At 38.4% G+C, this 21154-nt stretch overlaps 2 protein-coding genes across 2 annotated transcripts in view; both read right to left on the bottom strand.

The window, feature by feature from the left end:
- LOC131803074 (transcription factor sem-2) overlaps positions 1-19925 on the bottom strand; it is an 86902-nt gene extending 66977 nt beyond the window's left edge. Inside the window, exon 1 of the mRNA XM_059124004.1 lies at positions 19603-19925. The gene's annotated coding sequence lies outside the window, so the exon portion shown is untranslated. The remainder of the gene's footprint in view (positions 1-19602) is intronic.
- On the bottom strand, positions 17466-19275 carry LOC101889559 (SOX domain-containing protein dichaete). Its single transcript, XM_005191281.4, has one exon. The coding sequence runs from the start codon at positions 19005-19007 to the stop codon at positions 17811-17813; it is 1197 nt and encodes a 398-aa protein (XP_005191338.1). The 5' UTR covers positions 19008-19275; the 3' UTR covers positions 17466-17810.
- Positions 19926-21154: the final 1229 nt, after the last annotated feature.

Here is a 21154-nt window from a genome sequence, read left to right as displayed (position 1 = left end):
CACATACACACATATCATATACACATGCAGGGCTGTACAAAGGGATGTGATACATACACTCGTAAGTATGTAAAGGCCGCGCTATTCACATTCTATGCGTGTGTATTTACGTAGCACCCATTATTTACGTGTGTGGAGTGGTACCTCCAACCAAAATGATTAGGTAAAAGAAAAGGTACAAATGACAATAAAAGAACAAATGGAATTAGGAAAACTGAAATTTCATTCATAACAATGACTTTCGAATTTTGTATTTTCTTTTTCCACAAAACAGAAAAAAGATAACAAAAACATAAAACAGAAATACTCGAACCTTTTGAATCGTTACAAACAATAAACATCACCGGACCCTCTGTTAAATCGAACAATACAGGCGACGGAGTGTCTGCCAGGACTACATCATTGTTATTGTTCTTGCCGTTGTGTTGTTGTTGTTGTTGAGGTATTTTGATCAGGGTGTGCTCCATACACCTTTCTGGTGCTCGCTACACCTACCCGCGTTGGAACATGAACACACACACATACACAGATTAGAGGAGAAGCCCAGTGACTCGTAACAAATTATCGATCCGTTCAAATCATCTTAATTCCAATCCAACAAAGTCAAGTCTACTTCATAAAACTTGCTCCCATTTATGGCGATAAATTCCATTCCATCCGTTGACTGACAACTTACAACACGTTCAGTACTCAAAATGCACAAATTTAGTAGCATTTTCGAACAATTATCCATATCTCAACTTTAGATACCAACAGTGATCTTCATATAAAATTTCAGGATTTCAGTTTAGAAATTTCTCCCATTACCAAATTTAGTACCATTTAGTATAGTACGCATACCCAAAAACAGATCCTTCTCTCAGCTACAGACACCAATAGACATCATCCATATCAAATGTCCGGTTTCCATTCAATACCAAATTTAGTACTATTTAGTACTTTTCGAACAATTAAAGTACGCGTTTTCAAAGCAATCGCCATAACTAACCCTCAGATACCAGTAGTGACCGTAATATCAAATTTCAGCTCTTTTATTGTCCCTTTGCCAAATTTAGTACACTTATAGTACTCATTTACAAAACCAACTCCATATCTGAATTAGAGACACCAACAGAGATCTTTTTTCAAACGTTTCCAACGCCACTCTTTCCCATCCCAACCGATAGTTGGGCCGACCTCTCCATTACGTAGGGATCGCGTACTCACCATGATCCGTACCATGGAGGAAAATTAGTAGCCATTGAAATACCAGCTACAGAAAATATTTCATCGGCCGGTGGAAAAAGTCTATTGCTACTCATTTAAATACATAATTATTCTAGATTTTGTTATGTCAATAATAGTACCAAAATCTACGATATCATACAAAGAATTAAAGTCTAGATACAGATCAGATCAGAAAAGCAAACATATTGATTCAAATTGCCCTGTCGAAAGTTGGCTTAAATTTTGACTTTTTGGCAGCTACGCTCTTACCCAAAGAATTGGCATCAAGCCCCAAAAGTTGGCCTCGAATATTTCGGTAGATGCATTTAAATTCAAGTAATCCATTTCCAGAACGGATATTTTAAATTTGGCTAAAGTCATCGCTAAATTGCGAAGGAAAAATTTTGCAAAAAGTTGTGGCTGTTTCATTTTTTCGTTTCAGCATTTGTCTATGCATGGCCATAAGAGGCTACTCAAACGCTGCGGAGTTATTCAAACCAATTTCCTCAGCAGTTATTAATTAAAAGCATTTGTTAATAATTGTTGTACGTAAATACCTGGTACAACAGACTTTAGTTCAACATTGGAAGGGATTGGCTGGGTCACCCGTTCTATAGAAGCAGATACACATTTATTCGACACAGACAATTTGCCAAAGTGCACGAAGAAGGATGAAAACAGTTTTGTTTAAATTAAATTGGAAAATAAATTTTGAATAATAGGAAATGTTTATTTGCGCCATCTTCCAAAAATTCAAGGTCACTGGTGTGTTGGATGTGACCTATTTCATGGTGCTTACAAACAATACGTCTAAACAAATTTGTTTCTTTTTTTTAAACGAGCCATGTGAAACTGATGAAAAAAATATATTTATGCCAATGGGTTAGAAACTTACCCCACGGGTAAGGACTGTATAGGTACATAATTCCAATGGTTTTTTACCTATTTCCTCGTATTTCCTAAGAATATTTGGAACATACGTATAATGCAGCAAGAGTTTGCAAAAATAGCTGGCAAATCTGACATCGAAAGATCATTTTAGTCAATAGACCCAAGAGTTTTGAGGAGTATGTTATTTCTAATCGGTACAAATGTCTTCGAAATGCCTTCAAACCCGGAATACAGGGTATTAGCCCAATGCATACTTACTTTTCAAACAGCTTCAGCATTTTCAAAGTTCATGGGGCTTATGTAAGTTCAACAAATATTTTTGTTTTGTTGTTGCAAAATAGTCAGGCTTAATCCCATTATTGTTGTTTTTATAAAAACAGCGTTTTGGTAATGTTTACAAAGGGGTAAGGCAGGGAAAGAGCCACCAATCCTCATCAGTTCCCTTATTTTTTGTCTGGAATATTCTCCCCAGGAGCTATTTTAAAAAATAACTCCTATGACAAAAACAACTTTTTTTTACCCAAGTGACGAGATTGTAAGCTCAATAAAAGAGGAACCAAAGAATTAAATTAAACTAAAATTCTTTTGACAAAAAACAAAGGAACTGATGAGAATTGGTGGCTCTTTCCGAAACCTAGGTAAACAGGTAAACCTAGGTTACCATCTTTCTCAACTAATAAATAATAATGGGGTTAAGCCTGACTATTTTTCAATACAACATTTTGGGAGTATTCTTTTCAGTTAGAACTTAAATCAAGCTCGAAGATGGACTACATTGTTTAATAAGTTTAATGAGTAGTTCCTGTTAAGTGAAAGAGTAAATACGGATCCATGTTGTGGTAAAAGTCTCATTCGGCAGAGAGCCTTTCGAATGGTAACATCCAATGTTTAATACTCTAAAGGTTGTACCCCCATTTTCCTCCGATTTAGATGATTTTCCGAATTTCTTTGTAATGGTAAAACCAGTAATAAAGAGAAATGTGAAATTCGCTCTGAGAGAATATGGTTTCCCAGAAAGTACGAGTGCGGATCACACTCTTTTGAGCACACTCTTTGAGCGAAAATTGGATAAGTCCTTTGCGGAACATGATTCTGTTCAACATTCAAGTCATCGTAACTCACTTCGGGGCATTGAATATCAACTTTGCAAGTTTCCAAATATATTAACGAATGGATGCTAGCAAATTGTTTGAGATCCCCTAAATACACAAATACACACTCACACATTTATTTAATTGTATGTTTTTGAGGGAGAACAAATAAAATAGTTTTGGGAAGTATTTACGGGGCTTATGACACAAAACGATGCTTTGCGTGAAGATTAATTCTGAATTACCGTCAACACTTTTGCTGTACGGCTGGTCACAAACCCCCGTTTTGTTGTGTCAAACATTGAATTCAGAGCGAACGAAATGCACGTCACTCACCGAGAAGCAATTCGCAAGGAAATCACAACAAAAGCAAAAAGGTTAAAGCACGACGAGATGTTGGGTAGTTTCCTTAGCTTTTTCGCATTACCTACTTACCCGGTCGTGAGCACTGAGACTCGGGAACCGCCAAGCACTCACTTGACTGGTTTGAGGCACTTGGTTCAGATATGTAAACTCCCGATGTGAATGCTAATGAATGGGTAAAATGTTTTCACAAAAGGGGCGAGAATTTGGACAAGTTCTTTGATTTCTGATACAAACAAAACCAAATTTGCAAGGTCAAAGTTTAAACAAAACTTGGCTCGCAATGTACGTTGTTAATTGCTGAAAAGCCCTTCAGTCATTGTTGCCGGCTCATGAATAATGGCTGCCTCGCTAGCTGGCTGATTGACTGGAAAACGAGAAGGGTATTTTTAATTTCTAAAGTGGCACTCGAACATAATGTTCGCTAATTGTTGATAATGTTACGTCTGGATGAATGCAGTCCTTTGTGGAATATCCTTGTTGCCTTATCTTGCCTCTTAACACACTCGTAACTCGTATGTTTTTGGTCCGCATGGTATGTCGTCGTTCGCTTCGAAGGGAAGCAGCGACCGGGCAATGGAGGAATGTAGCGGATGTAAGAACGAGAATAAATGGTTCTAAACGTGCTTTACAAGACCATGCAAATAAGACCGTAATTGATGAAATAGCCCAGCAACTCAGCTGATGTCCATTAGCCCTCCGAGCCGAAGAGGACGAAATCAAATTAAAAGAATGCGATTTTTATTATTGAACCACAAAATATAAAAGTTCACCACCAGACACATGTGTGAATCGATGTGAGTACGTGTGCATGTGCGTTCATACATTCACACGCACATACATGTACGAGATGGGCTTCCCTGCCTGTTTGTCTGCCGGTCTGTCTCCTAATTTATGACGTTTTGGCATTTTAGTGGTCTTTCTTAAGCTCGACACCCGCCTGCCAGAATTCCAAGCCCAGCGGGGAGCCCACTTGAGCGTTTACCTTTTGTGCTTCGCCTTTGTTGTGATACGTATAGAGATTTGGAGAACAATGGGACAGAATCGAAATGAAAACTCATTTCGATACAAGTCATTTCAGAAAGCGTCAAAGCATTAAATCCAACAGAAAGACTAGAGAAGCGATATGTGATCTGTGAAGTGAATGCACCGCATCAATATCCAAATGACGTGTCATTGGCTTTGATTGGATTTCATTCAGAGCAGCGCTGAGTGTAATGGCCATAAACATGATTATGAGAAACGACAAGGCACTCTGCGTATGCCCTGCTAGCACTCTGCCAGACAATCGGGCGGCTATGGTTTGTGACGCTACGATCGGAGCAACGCATAACCAGTTGCATCTGCAATCCGAATGATACGACTTGGCACAGAAAACCAAGTCACACCAATGGTCATGTCAGTATTCTAGCATCTGGTCTACGATGCTTTCTTCTCCCAAAAATACACTGCTATTCACCTAGTGGTTGCTACAGTGAACTCCAGACACAGTCGATTTGTCTAGCACAGCGTAACTCGGCTGTCAGGCCAACTCAAACACGGAGTAACCTTCTAATCTTTGCAATAAAACCGAACGACTCGACTTGTAGAACAATCAAAATGTGTCAAATTTCTGTCAGTGGATACAGGGAATGATATCTCTATTGTTTTTCTAGCCACGTCGACCTTAGTCATAATCGTATTTATGATTCATTATCAGTGACCTGACCGAAATCGTCATTTACCGAACATCAACAGGGCGTTGTATGTCCGTAGACATTTTGTTCGATTGCTTTGATTACCACATCTTGGCTGCACATCCTCAAGTAGTACAGGCAAGGGCATGTACATAATTCATATTTTCAATATGAGCCCCAGCCATAAATCATAATTGTTTACACGGACGGAGATCGCAGCTCAAAAATATTGTCTATTGCCAATTGTTCCCGATGCCCTAAAAATTATGATTTATGGCACAACATACCGCTGGCGAACTCACAAGAAGGGGATGTTGCCCGGCTTTCCGTTGAAGCAGATGCAGTTTCCCTCCTAATTACTTCGGATTGTTGACGCTTACGGAAGAAATCAGGTACAATTTCGAAAAGAAACACCAAATGAAGTTGTCCTATCCAGTATCCACTCCTATCAAATCTACGACCAGAGACGGCAACAAATAGAGAAATGCCAAAGTGGGGACACTCTGGAAGATATGACAGTGGCCTGAATTCGATGTAGGGGTCTCAACAAATGGGTCTTGGATTTCATTGAACATTAACAGATTGTTAAATGAGAATTATATTCTAATAAGTCCTCTAGAAATATAATATCTAAATTTTTTGCGTAAAATGCTACCACTCTACTGGTAGGTTCTACTGGATTTTACTGTTCATACGCTATGAAAAACCACGCCTCATTGCACATCAAAACCTCAAAACCGAACCTACTTCTGTAAATGATTTTTGGACTCAGAATGGTATGGAATTACAAAATTATATTATTTTATGAAAAATAAATGCATTACAAACTTAAATTCATTTGCCTACCTACCTACCTATCATTGGGCATTATCACTGTTTCAATTTGGCCATATCAAATACAATTTCAATATCTTTTTATAGTTCCATAAAATACGACTAAATTCACACCTTGTTCTATTTTTATTAGACAAGGCCACGACACTAAGAGTCACAATTCTCCATACCCTGTTGACATTCTTGGTTATTCTACAATCAAATTCTATTATAATTTTAGTCATTTTAGTACCCGCATATAACTTTACATCTTTGGATTTATTACCATTTTCGTAGTTTTAGTAGCAAAAAGAGTTTTTTATACTTTAGAATTAAATTTCTGTGAACATTTTGTCCTTCGATAGACCAATCTGGCTATCAAAATGCTGAAATCAGGCTTCCACTATGATCTAATTAAATATTTAAAGTACCAATTTAGAAATTAATGCTCCCAGAATGTATATGTATGTGTTTATTTTTTTAATAGCTTTCGATATTCCCAGTCAGCATTTTTTGAAATTTTTAATCATATTCAAGTCTTTTTTGATCCGGTTGCGCGATTAAAAAGCTGGAATATGAGCGCATTTTCTGATCAAAAAAGACTCAGTTGTCGGGAGAAAAACGTGACCTCCCGCGACTCTTCTAAATAAATCACATATGAGTCTTCCTCTAGATCAGGGCTAGGCAAAGAGTATCCCTTGGGATGTCTGTGTGTTCACCAACACAATTGTAAAAAATAACTTGTTTTGAGTTTTCTGTCAAAATGGTTTTGGGAGAATATTTAGTATTGTTCGAGCAGTCGACGAGGAATGTGCTGTCGGATATTTTTATGAATGCACCGTAAGAAATAATTGTGTACATAAATGTAACATACTACACATTTTCAGGGAGCTTTAAAGATTTTTCATCTTTAATTGAATTTTTTATTGGCTTTGCAATATTTGGTTCAAATCAAATGCACTTTTCAACACTTTTGAATATTTAATTTTTATTTCTGAAACAGGTGTGACAAAGATGGCCATGGACTAATTTGGGTTTTGATTTGGTCACACAAAGAAATATTTTCAGTTTCATTTCGATAGTGAATAAGAAAGGTTCTATATATCATTTAGTTCTCCACACAAAAAATGGCTGAGGACATTGAATATGAATTTTTATTCGCCGAAAATTATTTTGGGAAACTAGAATGTTTGGTTTGCCAACGCACGTTATCCAAGCCAACAAAATATTTCTCACTGTGCAAAGAGAGGCAAAAAAACACTTGCAATATTTTGTTATTTCAAAACACATACAATCACAAAAAATTTTTGAGGCTCTCTGCCTTGCCCTGCTCTAGATTAATTAAGAGTATTTTTCGACCATTTTCTGATCGTTCTACGAGTCGTTTTCTAATCATTTATTGCGCTAAAACGCTTAATTTGTGAATCTTTTTCGAGTCTTTTTTATGTCATTTTTTGATCATTTATGAGTCTTAAGTGAGTAATTTATTTGTCTTTTAAGTGTCATATATCACTCATATGTATATTCATTTAGGAGTCTTTTTTGAGTCCCCTTTGTCTTAAATTCGAGTCATTTATGAGTCTTATATGCGTGTTTACGATTCTACGAATCACGTACGTGATTTCTAAATATTCGGATGTACCGTAAAAAATAATTTAATTATATATGTTCATATAAAAATTTATTTAAAATAAAAATAATTGATTATAATTTGTACTGTAATATCAATAAATGCGATTGTAAAAAATATAGTAAAAAATTAAATAAGAAAATGAAAAAAAAACGAAAAATCAAAAAATAAAAAATAGAAACTGCAATCGGAGCCGTTTTCTTTTTGTAGCGCGGTCTCTAGCGTTAACAAAATGTTTTTATAGGCTTGTGATCATATCCTTGTCGTTGTTTGAGTATTTGAGATGACACATATCTGAAATAAAATATGTACAAGTCTGCCCATTTTACTAATTCTTTATATACGTGTTAAAAAGACAAACTTACTTTTGATTACTGTAAATAAATAACACTTTTCTGCACTCAGATTTACCCTGTCCTCTTCCAGCTGAATTGGCAGGCTAATTTATCGGTTTTTGCAATAAACTCTTTCTGGAAATAGATTATCAAAAAAATATATAAGTATTAATAGTTTATAAAGTAGTGAATTAATCAATCAAATGCCCAATTTTCTATACTTACAAATCAAGTTCTGTCTCATTTTGCTTCACCAATTCACATTTCTGGACATTTTCTTTATTTTTCTCATATTCAGTTTACTTCTTTTTTGCCATCGTTTTTATTTTAGCCTTTTCTATTTGCTGACATTTTCTTTATAAAAATTAATAAATAAACAAAGAGATAAACGTACACTTTTTCATATTTTTTTCACTTTTCAATATTATACACTTTTGCTGTTGACGCCTCCATGCACTTTTTATAAATGAACAGTAATTCAACTTTTTGATAGTCAGTCAAGAAACAAAATGACCCTTGCATAACAAGGGTCATTTATGCACTTATCTGTGCAAAATATGATCAAAAAATACACAATTTTGATCACTTTTCAAACAGCTGCCAGATCTTTTTAAGACTAATCATTTTTCAATCTCTAGATGATCGCAATATGATAATAAATAACGGAAAAATGGTCACATTTTGCACATCTTAATGAATGATTTGCGATTCCCCTACATTTTGTTGTTGTATATTAAACTGATCTCTTTTCACTCATTAGATAGAGTCATTTTTGAGTCGCTTTTCGATCATACAAGTCAGTTAATCATTTTTTGGTCACCAAAAGGACTCGAAGAAGACTCACCAAAGTGATTTTTTCAAAAACAATCTTCCAAATGCTAGCTGGGTTATAACAAGCTTCGCACTAATAAGTTACATTAAGGTATTTTAGATTAAGATACATAGAATTCTATTCATTAAAATTAATTTTAATTTCAAGTTAAATTTAATCAACTTTTGTACGACATTTCGAAATCTACAGGTTGAGCGGAAACGTGGTTACTTCGGCAACGTTACGTCTGGAATCGAAGTTGGGCATATGTTAATGATTGAAGCAGTCAGAAACGCTGAACACAATCTACACAGCCCAACAGATAACAAAAAAGAAAAACAACAGCTTCTATGCCCGATACTTGAAAACATTGCTATGAAAACAATAGCAAATATGTTACAAATCAACCAAAACTACAAATAATGGACCCTAATGACTGATCAGCAACAACAACTGGAATGAAACCAACAACAACGCCAACAATGGTGCGACTTTTGAATGAAAACGAACAAAACGCTAAAAACAAACGATTTCCAAGTCAATGAAGTGCAAATACTCGTTATTGTTCGCAAATGGTGGGGAGCGCCCAGTGTAAAAAGATCGCTCCTCACCATTTGTGAGCAGGGCAAGCAAGTAATTAAACGCTACAACAGAGCAAACAAATGGGGTAGCAGCAGCAGCAGCAGTGCTGATACACTCACTCAACTCTGCTGCCAATCATTGTGGCTAAAATTGCATGATCACATTCCCTTTGTACTTTCCATGGAATGAAAAGCGATTTCCCAAACTATCAACTAAAACGCATCGAAAAGACAATGGAATTCGGCCGTTCCATTGTTTGGCAGCGTTTAAATCAACTCGAAACTGTGTCAAAACAAACTATTAATGGCATGGAATCGGGCTGGGTGTTTGTTTCGCCGAGTGTACACATGTATGTGAGTGTGTATCTCTGTTTGCGTGTGTGCGATGCGATCAATTTTACATTCAAACAAACAAATGGTTTACAGATATCAGAGGTACAATAACTATTATCGAACACAAAGACTCTAATTTGGTAGATCTCTCAATGTTTCCGGTCCATTGTTCACAAGCTGCTCTGCTAGCCGACATAAAGCTGATGCCTGGCCCCGCCAGCAAATAGCGTTGCATTTTCCGCAGCCAGCTTAACAATCCAAGACATGAAAATTAATTGGCGTGGCTGCAGCATCCACTCGATTAGAGTGGCCTCTTCGATACGACCGAATTACATGACGTGATTACAACCAACATTGGCACTTCGTCCCTCGCTGATGCTCCATTTTGGGAGTCGTAAACGGTTTATTCACTCAGTGTCTACGACCATAACCATATCGGGATCCCATCCTAGAAACTCTAAACGGGCCTTTGTTCAAAGCGTTAATTGGACGTTCTAATGCACTCCCAGCCCAAGTAAATGAGTACAGTTGGCAAGCGGAGTCGCCATGCGTCGCCGTGAGAAGTGATTCGCTGGGTAGCACCTGATTTACATATGAAATAGATTGTCAAAACAGACTTGGTCTGACTGGCTACTGCGTCTGTTGTCGATGGGATCGAATGCTCGATCTGCGACTATTGTAAATAGCGTAAAACAATGTTTACCATCGTTTAGAAGATAGGCTCGAAACTGTCATCCACTCCGATATGCCCTTCTGACAATGACCAATATTTGGACAGCTCATTCCGTGATCTGAACAGTGGCCAGAAAACAGTAGTGACAAAGCATCGCTTCCAATTCAATGGGGCGAACAATCGTATCGTTGCTGGGTGGTGTTAATTTGTTGCTCAACCTTTGTTTAGGAGATAGCAATGTACTGGCATAAGTAAATAAACACCGGCAAGTGCAAGTACCACGACAGCTCTCACATGTAATCTTAAGTGTGTGGGTGTGTTGGTGTGTGTGTATGTGTGTGAGTTTGTTAGTTAGTTTGTTTGTTTTTGTGCACATGTAAATTGGTGCAGTCAATTGCATCGGTCAGAATTTACACAGTTGCGACGGAGGTGTCTTCGGTTATATGTATGTATTCCGCATATAAGGGCCTCTGTCCAAACTTATCTGGCGACAATGCATGGCGTCATCTCGTAATGCACGTTAATTAAGTCGGTGTGTCAATAAACTCGCTCCAGGTCAACTGACAGACAAATTATAAGTGCCCCATGATCCACGGGGAACAGCATTGTCATCGATTTCAGACTAAGGTGTCCCTTTGTCAGAATGCATTTTTGACTGAATAGTGTGGGTCGAATATTCCTTTGCGAAGTCATCTTTCCACATTTAGTGGAACATTCATGGCTTATAAGATCTCTGGAATGTCCTTGAAGAGCTGTTTTTAGGTGTGTTCGATGAATAACTTGTACAGATTAATAGTAAATGTTGATCGATACCCAAAAGTCCAATAAATGAGAGCCAGTGAGGAGAGCAACAGCTCTTACTGGGAATTTTTTTAAGATGGACATTTTTCTAAGTAAGAAATATTAAGAGAATTTGGAAATAGCTTAATATCTTAATTATATTTCAGATATTAAGTACTCAGCATAGTATCATACCAGCAAATCTATCTTCTTCTTCTGTTAAACCCAATGTTTGAATGTGCGTTATAATGTTGAAATTTCCCAGAGGCCCCCTTTAGGCCCCTTCTTTAAAAACCTTTTTCCAATCTAATGGACGTATTGATTCAAGAATTAATTAATTTAAAGCCAAGTACAATAATGAAGCCGAGGAGATTCATATTATTTGGTATGGAAATCTATGACAATTGTCATCGTAGTCCTAATGGGTCTGATGGGTAGAAGAAGACCATCCTTTATTTAATTTGATGTTTCCAACAATTTAAGAGGGTATCTCATTTGTTTAGCGAAACATCTGTTTTCTTGCTGGACTTGACTGTACGGAGACGTGAAGGAGACATTTTTCTTAGTGCAACTTATCATTAGGTGTTCGTCATGAGCCTCTTCTACTATGTGGTTAGCATAGAAAAGTAATCATTTCTTATTTAGTGTTAAGCCCCACTCAGAAAGTGAAAATAAACGCTGATTCTCATCGACGCAATCCAGTATTTCGATTAGCTTGGGTCATTGTTGTCAAGTGTCGTGACAATTTGTTGTGCCCTAATTACACTAACGTTTGCGCATATTGCATGCACAGGCACAAATAGCTTCTGGTCTGCTTTGTCTGTGGCAACGATTTCGCTATCATCAAAACCTTTCACTCGATTTCATACAATGCACCTGATGGGAGTTCCTCCAGATAGATAAATTGCCTAACACAAAAAGCCTAGCTCTTCGTATGGCAAGCATGAAGGTCCACTGCTTCAAATGTGTGCGAAAAGTAGGATGTTGATTATTGCTTGCTCTCTGAACTACGGCTTATTGAAAATCCCTACCAAACCTCCAATAGTATTTAAAAAATCGTTTCGAAAATTTTCAAAACTTTGACTGCTCACTATCTTAAAGTTTTCAATATCTTCTTCATTTCATTGCGACATGCAACCCCGTTCTTGCTTGGACGCATTGTTTACAAGCTGTCCGCTGGAAAATGAAACATGTCTGGAGGTCTAAGTGATGGATAGGCAATAGAACTTTAGAGCATTCATCATCGACACCAAATTCAAACATATTGCATAAAGCGAAAGTGTTTATGTGACTCGAATTTACCGCCGTCTGGCCCCTTAACCTTGAGAGGGACATCTACCTCCTACTAATGTCTTCTACATTTGCACACATCTACTCCCGTTTTTTGTTTATCAATATGAGAATTGCCTTTCTGAGAAGGAAAAACCTTTTTCCAAAAAGCCATCAGTTGAGTTTGGAAAATATTTATGCATCCATCGGAATACAGGGGCAGTGTGCAGCGAAACAATGCCATTCATTGGCCAATATTGATTGTTGTCGGAGAACATTTGACAGTCGATCCAGGGAAAGATGCTAGTATGTTGTTTATATGAATATAGATAATTTTGACATTTGTCGTCAACATACATATTCGTGAGAGGAGAACGACAACGGCGGGTGCGCGGGCGATAACGCATTGGAAGCGACAGCCACACAGATACATATATAAAGCGCATGTTTTCTATTTCGAATGTTATTTGTGGAGCGATTGTTTGGACAGATGTTTTTCTTTTATTGCCCGACTCGGAGCTTAGTGCAGTTAACAATGAAGAGTCAATAAAAATTAGTTGGAATGGGTAAATGACGATGCCACAGACAGCGTTTCTCTACTCTGGACGATTTCATAATAGTGAGCTGAAGAGGGTAACGCTTTAAGAGTGGGAATTTAATGTTTAGAGTGTCCAGTGCATATTTGGTAGCCCTCTGTCCTGCCTCCATTAGGTTGAGATACTCTGTGGTCACAGTATTCAAAGCCTCATACTTTTATTTCCGAAGAAAATCCTTCGCCATGCAACCAGAGAGGAGAAGGTGGTAACACAAACAAAAACAGAAAAGCTCAACGCACAAACAGAAATAAATCGCTGCAAAGCAAATCGTTTAATTACTTGTTTGTTTAGTTATTTTGTTGTTATTGGTGGTGGCGGTGTTCGTTTGGTGCTTTTGTGCCTGGCTTTTGTCTTAGCCACGGATGTATGTAGGTTTACCCATTCGAACTTTCATGGCATACGTGTCGATGATCCCCCAATAACAATAAAACGCACAAAGAAAACAAAAATTAAATGATGAGGTCCATTATTTACTAATTTATCGGGCATTGTGCTGGGAAAATGAGTTTTCTCCACCACTTTGCTCTCCATGCTGCTCGATTGTGCTTCAGGCACCTCTAGCACACAAAAAACGCCGAGCTTCAAGCACCGCTCAGCTGAGCGACAGACAGATCTAAAGAAATCAAAACAATAGACACAGAATATCATTAATGAATGTTCCGAATCTCCTAATAGAGCAATCATAGTCGAAATAATTGAAAGTCATTGTGGTCTTCGTCGGAAACGAATCGCATACGCATCTCAGCAAGGTGTCGATCTCTTTGCACAGAATCCCCAGTGTTTGTTTGGCGGGGTAACTAACTTAAATGCACTACTAAATGACGAATTGCAGGAGGCGTGGCTAGCTATCTACCATAACCCATAACTCATAACTCGAATGAATTACTTTGCTTTATTAATTGCTGTCCTTAAAAGGGAGTATCAGTCTCCAGCCACAGAACTAGTTAGCTAGGAGAGATTGCCATTACTGCATTCCGGCCACATTCCATTTCTGACTACCGGACCCCAGCCCTAAAAAATGATTATTGCTTCCGCTGCTGTGTGCTTGGCTCGGCGCACAGCACGTTCAGAGATGACAGTCGAAAGTTGTTACCACATTCAAATCTGTTATCCGCCACGCTTTATTGATATTTAGAAAGTAGCTTCCTTTGGCTTACGCCGTCCCGCCCATCGACCGCCACTGTACCAGTGCCATTGTCACTGTCACTGCTGCCCGCCAGCAACAGTATCTTTTGCGACAACAACTAATGTGAATCACAAGGGTTTCCACAACATTCAAAGGCCATGTCAGACACCAAAACACTTGGCTAACTACTCGCGAATGTAATTTGTTTCCGCTGTGACCTCTGCGGGGGCCCGCTGCGACACAAAGCATCTGCATCCAGCCCGAGGGTATGTGAGACGGCGAGTCCGTAACATATGAATTATTGCCAAAGAATCGCATCATCTCGCCCTTGCTTTCGCTGAGCAAGAGTAGCGGCCATAACAAAAGTCCTGGTCAAGGGTTAGTGCTTTGAGCTGTTGCAGCCGAACAAAGACGTGGATACATGCGTTCTTCTATCTGAAGGCTGCGCTTGTGTTCCAACTACGTCCTGCATCCAGACGCATAGCAACTACAGCGACACGCTGCCTAGAAGCACGGCGAGTACTTGAAGATGAATTAGCGATTTGCATAAATTTGTCATAATTTCATGTTAATTTGATTTAATTAGATTTTTAACACTGCCACCTCCCTCGGCAGCTGCCAAACCACCACACACTCATAAATAATCCTTACAATGGAGGACTGCCAGGTTTAATGCATTCATACCCAGTGTTCCACTCGTTTATGAATTTTTAATTAATCACGTCGTTTTTAATGCGCAGCTACCCCTCCGCCACTTCGATGGGGCGCTCAAAGAAAGCCAAACAAACGAACAAAACAATTGCTGGCACTTGTAGACGCAGCTCGTTGTGGAAAGTGTTGTTGACAAAAACATCAACGTAAAAAGGCGAAACGGAAAGAGCAAATCTCATCATTATTGGTGCAATGTATTCCAGGCGAGCGATGTTGTACAACATCTAATTACATGTGTACATACATATCTGCAATCCATTTCACGTCGCCACTTGCGAAGTCGGGGCGGATAAATTACAACGGGAGTAGTTATTAATATTATCCCTTTCACACCTGAGGCCAAATCCAACGTAGGGTGCTTTGAAAATGGCAGCCATTTTCGGGCCGGCTAGTCCAGCTTCCCTCTGAAATGGTAAATGTAAAGACATTTTCGGATTTTTTTTCTTAAAATGAATTATTCTCATTTGTGCACCGGTGAACGTGCACTCGTTTTTAACACGGCTACTTGATTTGACTTCTAAGTTACCAAGCAATCTGTAAGAGAATCCACATGCCCAATACTTGAACAAATCTGTCAAAAGTCAATGGGGCGTAAAAGGGGCCTGTTTAAGGGTAAATTTCGTTTCGACACTATCGTAAGTTAGTTTTAATTAGGAAAGAATAACTAAAACTTACAATCGAATCGGCACCCTGAATTTGCTTTCTAAGCCAAATCTTAGGCACTTCACTTTCAGTCAAATTTTATTAGCTTCTCGCGTTAACAACACTAATGTTCGTCTTATTAGTTACTTTCAGCCAAAGCGGTGGTGTTTTCTTACGATGTCTGAAAATCATCCATCCACAAATAAACACACCCTAACCCGCATTTGACTTTTTCTTCAAGTGGTGCCATAAATTAATTCAGGCCCAAGCAGGACACAACCACCGAGACTAATGTCACCATTGCCGGCCCCACCTCCGCTGCCAACGTTGCTAAACTAACACTCTATTCTGTCGCATCGTCCTTTTGGTAACCGTTAAACACACCGAGCTTTGTGGCGTAAACAAGTCGCTTCCAACTCAGTGGAAAACCAAGGAACAAACGCACAGCCAAACAGACATAAACGCATGGTTCACAAATGAGTGCTAAACACACAAAGTCCAACAAGAGGGTGTTTTTGTAGCAATTCCGTTTTCTGCCTTTATGGTCCTTATTATCCGACATACGCTCACACAAACACAAGTACTGAGTGGTGGTTAATTCGAAACATATTTCAAAGCTCGTTTCTCTTAATTGATGGAGTAATTGGCATTAATGTCATTGTAGCGTCATAATGCAACTACTTCAATGGCTCTCAAGCGGCTGACTGCGCTGGTTGATCGTTGACAGTTTTCGTGAGCCCCCATCCTAAATGCGGCCAATCATAGTTCGACGGGGTCTGTCCTGAATCATCTCAGCGACAGGACAAATTAAGGACAACCATACAAATTATATACATATATTCTTAAGCAGCGAAAAATTCGATGTTGATTTAGCCATGTCCATCAGTTATAATCACTCGATACACCAAAAGTCAAGCTTTCAATAAGTTTTGTATACATAGGTATATATTTTTTTGTTATTTCAACCAAATAGCGCGATATTTAAGGTAGGCCTTCTCAACCCAAACTGAGTGTAATTTTTCATTAATGGTTCTTAGAGTGAAAGAAATCTGATTAACACACATTTTCTGTAACTTTTCCCCGTAATTTTCTGGAAGCAAATACTGATAAATTCAAAATGTACAAACATAAGTGCTAAATTGTTTTCAAGATGTCGCCGCGCCTCTCATATATGTGCTGCTATTTTGGTTTAAAAACTCAGATAAGCATGTCATCCTCATGACAGTTGTAATTCATTTATATTTAAGGTTTATTTGTTGTCGGATTCGGTGGCTATGGATGTCCGATATAATACGCTCAGTCTTACTTACGCTCCTATTTAACAAGCCGTCGCAAAAACCACAACACAGGAACTTTCACCTTATTGGTTTATTTTTTTAATTTCAATGCAAGTGGTTGGTCACTTGGTTCGAATATAAATTCGAAAAAAATACTTAAAATGCAATTTATTTTCCCCTTAAGGAAATATTGGGTGGAAAACTGGGACTACATTCAACACACTAATTTAGGAAAAAATACTCTCAATTGTGGACCCACGAACTTCTGCTCTTTAGTCCAGTCAATAAGAGATGTATGAAATTGCACAAATTTCCTCAAGCTAATATTTGGTGGAGGCATAATCTGTAAGGTCCTTTTTGTAGAGAATCCAAAGCTTAACGGGTTTAAAAACTTTTAAGTGTCGACCTTTGGCCCCAAAATAATCTCTTTTTTTTGCCAAAAATCAAATGGATTTTTTTAAAACGTTATACCTTTGTAGCGGCAAATCCAAATGATATCTTCACGATGCGGTTTTATCTTAAATTCGTTGTGCATAGTAATAGCTATGGTGGAAAATTTTTAAATGAACTCGTGTTTGATATTTGAAGAACAATTTTTCGCTCAGTGACGGTAACAATACTTACTTCGAAAATACATATTATAATATCGAAAGATGTTCAATTGAATGTGTACTTGTTTTTGTTTTTTATTTAGTTAAATAATACTTTTTAAATTGGAAGTTTCAATAATTGTTTTTCACTATGTACAATTTTTTTCTTGAATTATGATGTATGAATATGCGATAATACATTTTGTTAGTATATAATTAAAAAGAGAAAAACAAAACAACAAACAATACTCACAATACTTAAAACTATACATATATATATGCTATTGACGACGTACATACATACACTTATATACTTAATACTAATAATAAAAATAATTTACAATGGAGATTCGTCATTATTCGGTTATGCTGCCGAGAGATGCTGAGGAGTGTCATCGTAGGTGGGGTCTTCAGATTCAGTATAATACTGGAACTGGTCTCCGCAGCGCATTGTCCATGTGTCCCTCCAAGCCGTTGGGGGTGGATGTACCGGGTGAGGAGCCGGGCGATGATGTTGACGACGAATTGTAGAGGCCGGCGGCGGCATTAGCAGAATGGGCTGCATAAAGGGAGGGTGCGGACATGCCGGAATAAATGCCCGAGTAGAAGCTACTCAAAGTTGTGGGTGGCAGCTGAGCATTTTTTTGGGCTTCCAGGACACTGTGCGATTGATTTGTAGCAGCTGCTGCGGCAGCTGCCTGTGACTGGTGCAGTTTGGAGAGTGCCAGTGGATCGAAACCGCCAAAGTAGGGAACGGGGTAGGCCTGATCCAAGTGGTGTGACGGAGCAAAGTAAGGTAATTGATGGAATGGATTATATGAGCCGGAACCTGGATTCGCATTGGATGCTAGTTTCTGCTGTGTGTTCACCTGCATTTGAAGTGCGCCTTGGGGACCAGCTGTTAATGGATTTTTGGGTTTGCGACGGGGACGATACTTGTAGTCGGGATGTTCCTTCATGTGTAGGGCCCGCAACCTTTTTGCCTCATCGATGAATGGTCGTTTCTCAGATTCGGCAAGTAGCTTCCATTCAGCTCCCAGGCGCTTTGATATTTCAGAATTATGCATTTTAGGATTATCTTTGGCAATTTGTCGCCTCTGTAATCTGGACCAGACCATGAACGCGTTCATGGGTCGCTTGATGTGGCCTTCCTGTCCGGGAGAAGTGGCAATGTTGTGGCCAATATTATTATTGCCACTGTGTAATCCATGGTTTCCACCAATCGATCCTTGACTGCCGATACTTCCGGCAGACCCAATCGATGAATTAGGGGAGAGGGTGTGCTGACTCACCGTATTTTGCATATGATTTAAACTGTTGCCCAAACTGATACCATGATGGTTATTATTCTGCCCATTCATATGTCCCATGCTAGCTGTTCCCATGATCGGGTTGCCATTGCTAGCGCTGTGTCCGCCTACGGGAGAGCCGCCCATGGCTGCAGAAATAGCCGCCAAGCTGCTACTTTGGGACAGGTGCATAACTCGCTTAATGTCCATGTCGGTGGGGCTAATGGTACTTTGTGGGGCATAATCGCCCGGAGTAGGAATGTCCAATCCTTGACCTCCCAGATGAAATCCGTAATTCGGGTGTGACGATAGAGCAGCCATCATTTGGTTCTTCGCAGCTCTTCACCGAATAATTGGGACACTCGCCAACTAAATGCTTTCTTACTATCAGTGATCGACTTCGACAATATTCACTTTGCTATTCGTGTTAATTATTATTTGCTCACTTTGTCTTCTGTTTTATTCTTAGCTTTTTTCTCTTATTTATTTTGTGCTTTATTGTATTGTATTTCTAGACAACACACTTTCACTACTTCCCTTCACGACTTCTGTTCAAATCAAGAGCTATTCAACAACTGATAAACATAAAAATTCTAACGACCGACACGATTCGAACCGAATATGCCGAGTATGTTTTATGCTTCGCATGTTTCTCTTTCTGTGGCATCGCTGAATACATGGCTGAATGTAGAGAGAGAGGGAAAGAGCAAGAATCACTCTCCGCGTTTCACGACATCGAAGCAACCCATAGCCCTACACATTAAGTCAGGTCAGACATGTGTATTGTGCCATATATACGTGTGCCTGTGTGTGTGTGTGTGGGTATCTAGCCCCTAGATGAGTGGTCGATGCAAACTGTGTTACCACCTTCGAGTAACGGGTGCGAGCGAGACTGCACTAGTTCGCCGGTCTCACTTACCTGTACTGCACAGAGTCTCGCTCATTGTTGCCATTGATGCGATAGTGTGTCTTTTTTTCTCTTGTGTCCTTTGTTGCTCATTGTGTGTGTTGTTCGTTGGTGTTGTGTCATTGTGTCATCATCATTGAGAGGTGTGTTCCTACACAAAGCGTGAATGCGCTGAATGCTGCTATGCTTGTTGTTCTGTTGTTTGAAGAAAGAGTAAACTGGCATTGAGTTCTTGTCCCATTGTTGTGTTCATTATGGCCAGATTTGCTTCCCATACTCCACACAAATGAATGGGGAAGCCAGGAATTAAAACGTTTCTAAAATTAAACATTTCTCTTTTTGTTTTATTTATATTTGATTATTGTTGCTAACTATTATTGTGAGGAACAATTGTATATCATAATAATCATGCACATGCCGCACTTAACGTATGTACGTACATTTGTATGTATGCAAACACAAGTACATACCTAAATAGGTAGTACCTATTAACACGCTCAGTCTGCAGGCTCAACGTTTTTTGTAAAACGGATAGAACGTTTTTTGTAGAACGGATAGGCTTCTGTGTTACGAAATCTTGAATAAATAAATAAATAAATAAATAAATAAATTTGTGGTCCCCATGCATTCCATTTTTCTAATAAATAAATCCGTACTTTGGAAATTCAAGTGTGCGAAAACGCCAAATTCGATTCATATACCACTCTGAAAAGTTTAGCTAGTGTCCTGTCATGGAATCGTGCTGACCACTAAAGTGAAAAGGGATCCAGAGGAAGTTATAACCAGTGAAATACCCATTATTAAATTGAATTTTGTGAACAAGGTTTAATTGATTTTAGGACTCCTCCCCGCCGCTTTCCATTTTTTTTTCAAATAATGCATTTGAAGTGTTTTGCAATGCATTATTGCCTAAATTATATATTTTTTCTTTACTTAGGCACGTGCACTCTGTTAGAATTATTTTCTGACTCTATTTTCAATTTCCCAAGCTTTATATATAATCTATAATTTGTAAACAAAATTGGTGCTAATTTATTGTAAGGAATTATATTATTCAAGGATCAAAAACACAGATACTTTTCTAAAATTGTCTAAACTTCTATACCAGTCATATATATATAATTATCAATGAGACGTATTTGATGATATGTATCGTTTGTATAATTAACAATAACACTTGTGTATTTTGTTAGTAAATAGGCCCCAGTTTCTCCAGGTTTCCGTTCAGACCCCGCATTGTAGTACCTTCCGATATTCTGTATTCTGACGATTCTGACGAGAAAATGAGATGCATTTTCTACGGAATTGTTTTAAACTCGGTACTTAGAGCTCTTAAAAGGTTCTTCCCTCTGAGCCAGAAAATTGTTCGTGATTTCAAATAGCCTCCATATAACGTCAACTCTCTATATTCGATATTCTGATAATGTTAGCCACATTTTCTAAAAGAATTTTTTAAATTCGTTTAGTAGAGTACCTTCTGTGCCAGATCCCATATAGCGGTGAATACTTCCGAATACTCGATATTTTGGTGGTTCCTGTCACATTTTTCAACAAAACTGCTTTC

Source organism: Musca domestica, unplaced genomic scaffold (genome assembly GCF_030504385.1).
Source record: "Musca domestica strain aabys unplaced genomic scaffold, Musca_domestica.polishedcontigs.V.1.1 27, whole genome shotgun sequence".
In the NCBI taxonomy this organism is placed as follows: domain Eukaryota; kingdom Metazoa; phylum Arthropoda; class Insecta; order Diptera; family Muscidae; genus Musca; species Musca domestica.
The sequence above is the reverse complement of the archived record's forward strand: the minus strand, read 5'-3'. Positions and strand labels throughout refer to the sequence as shown.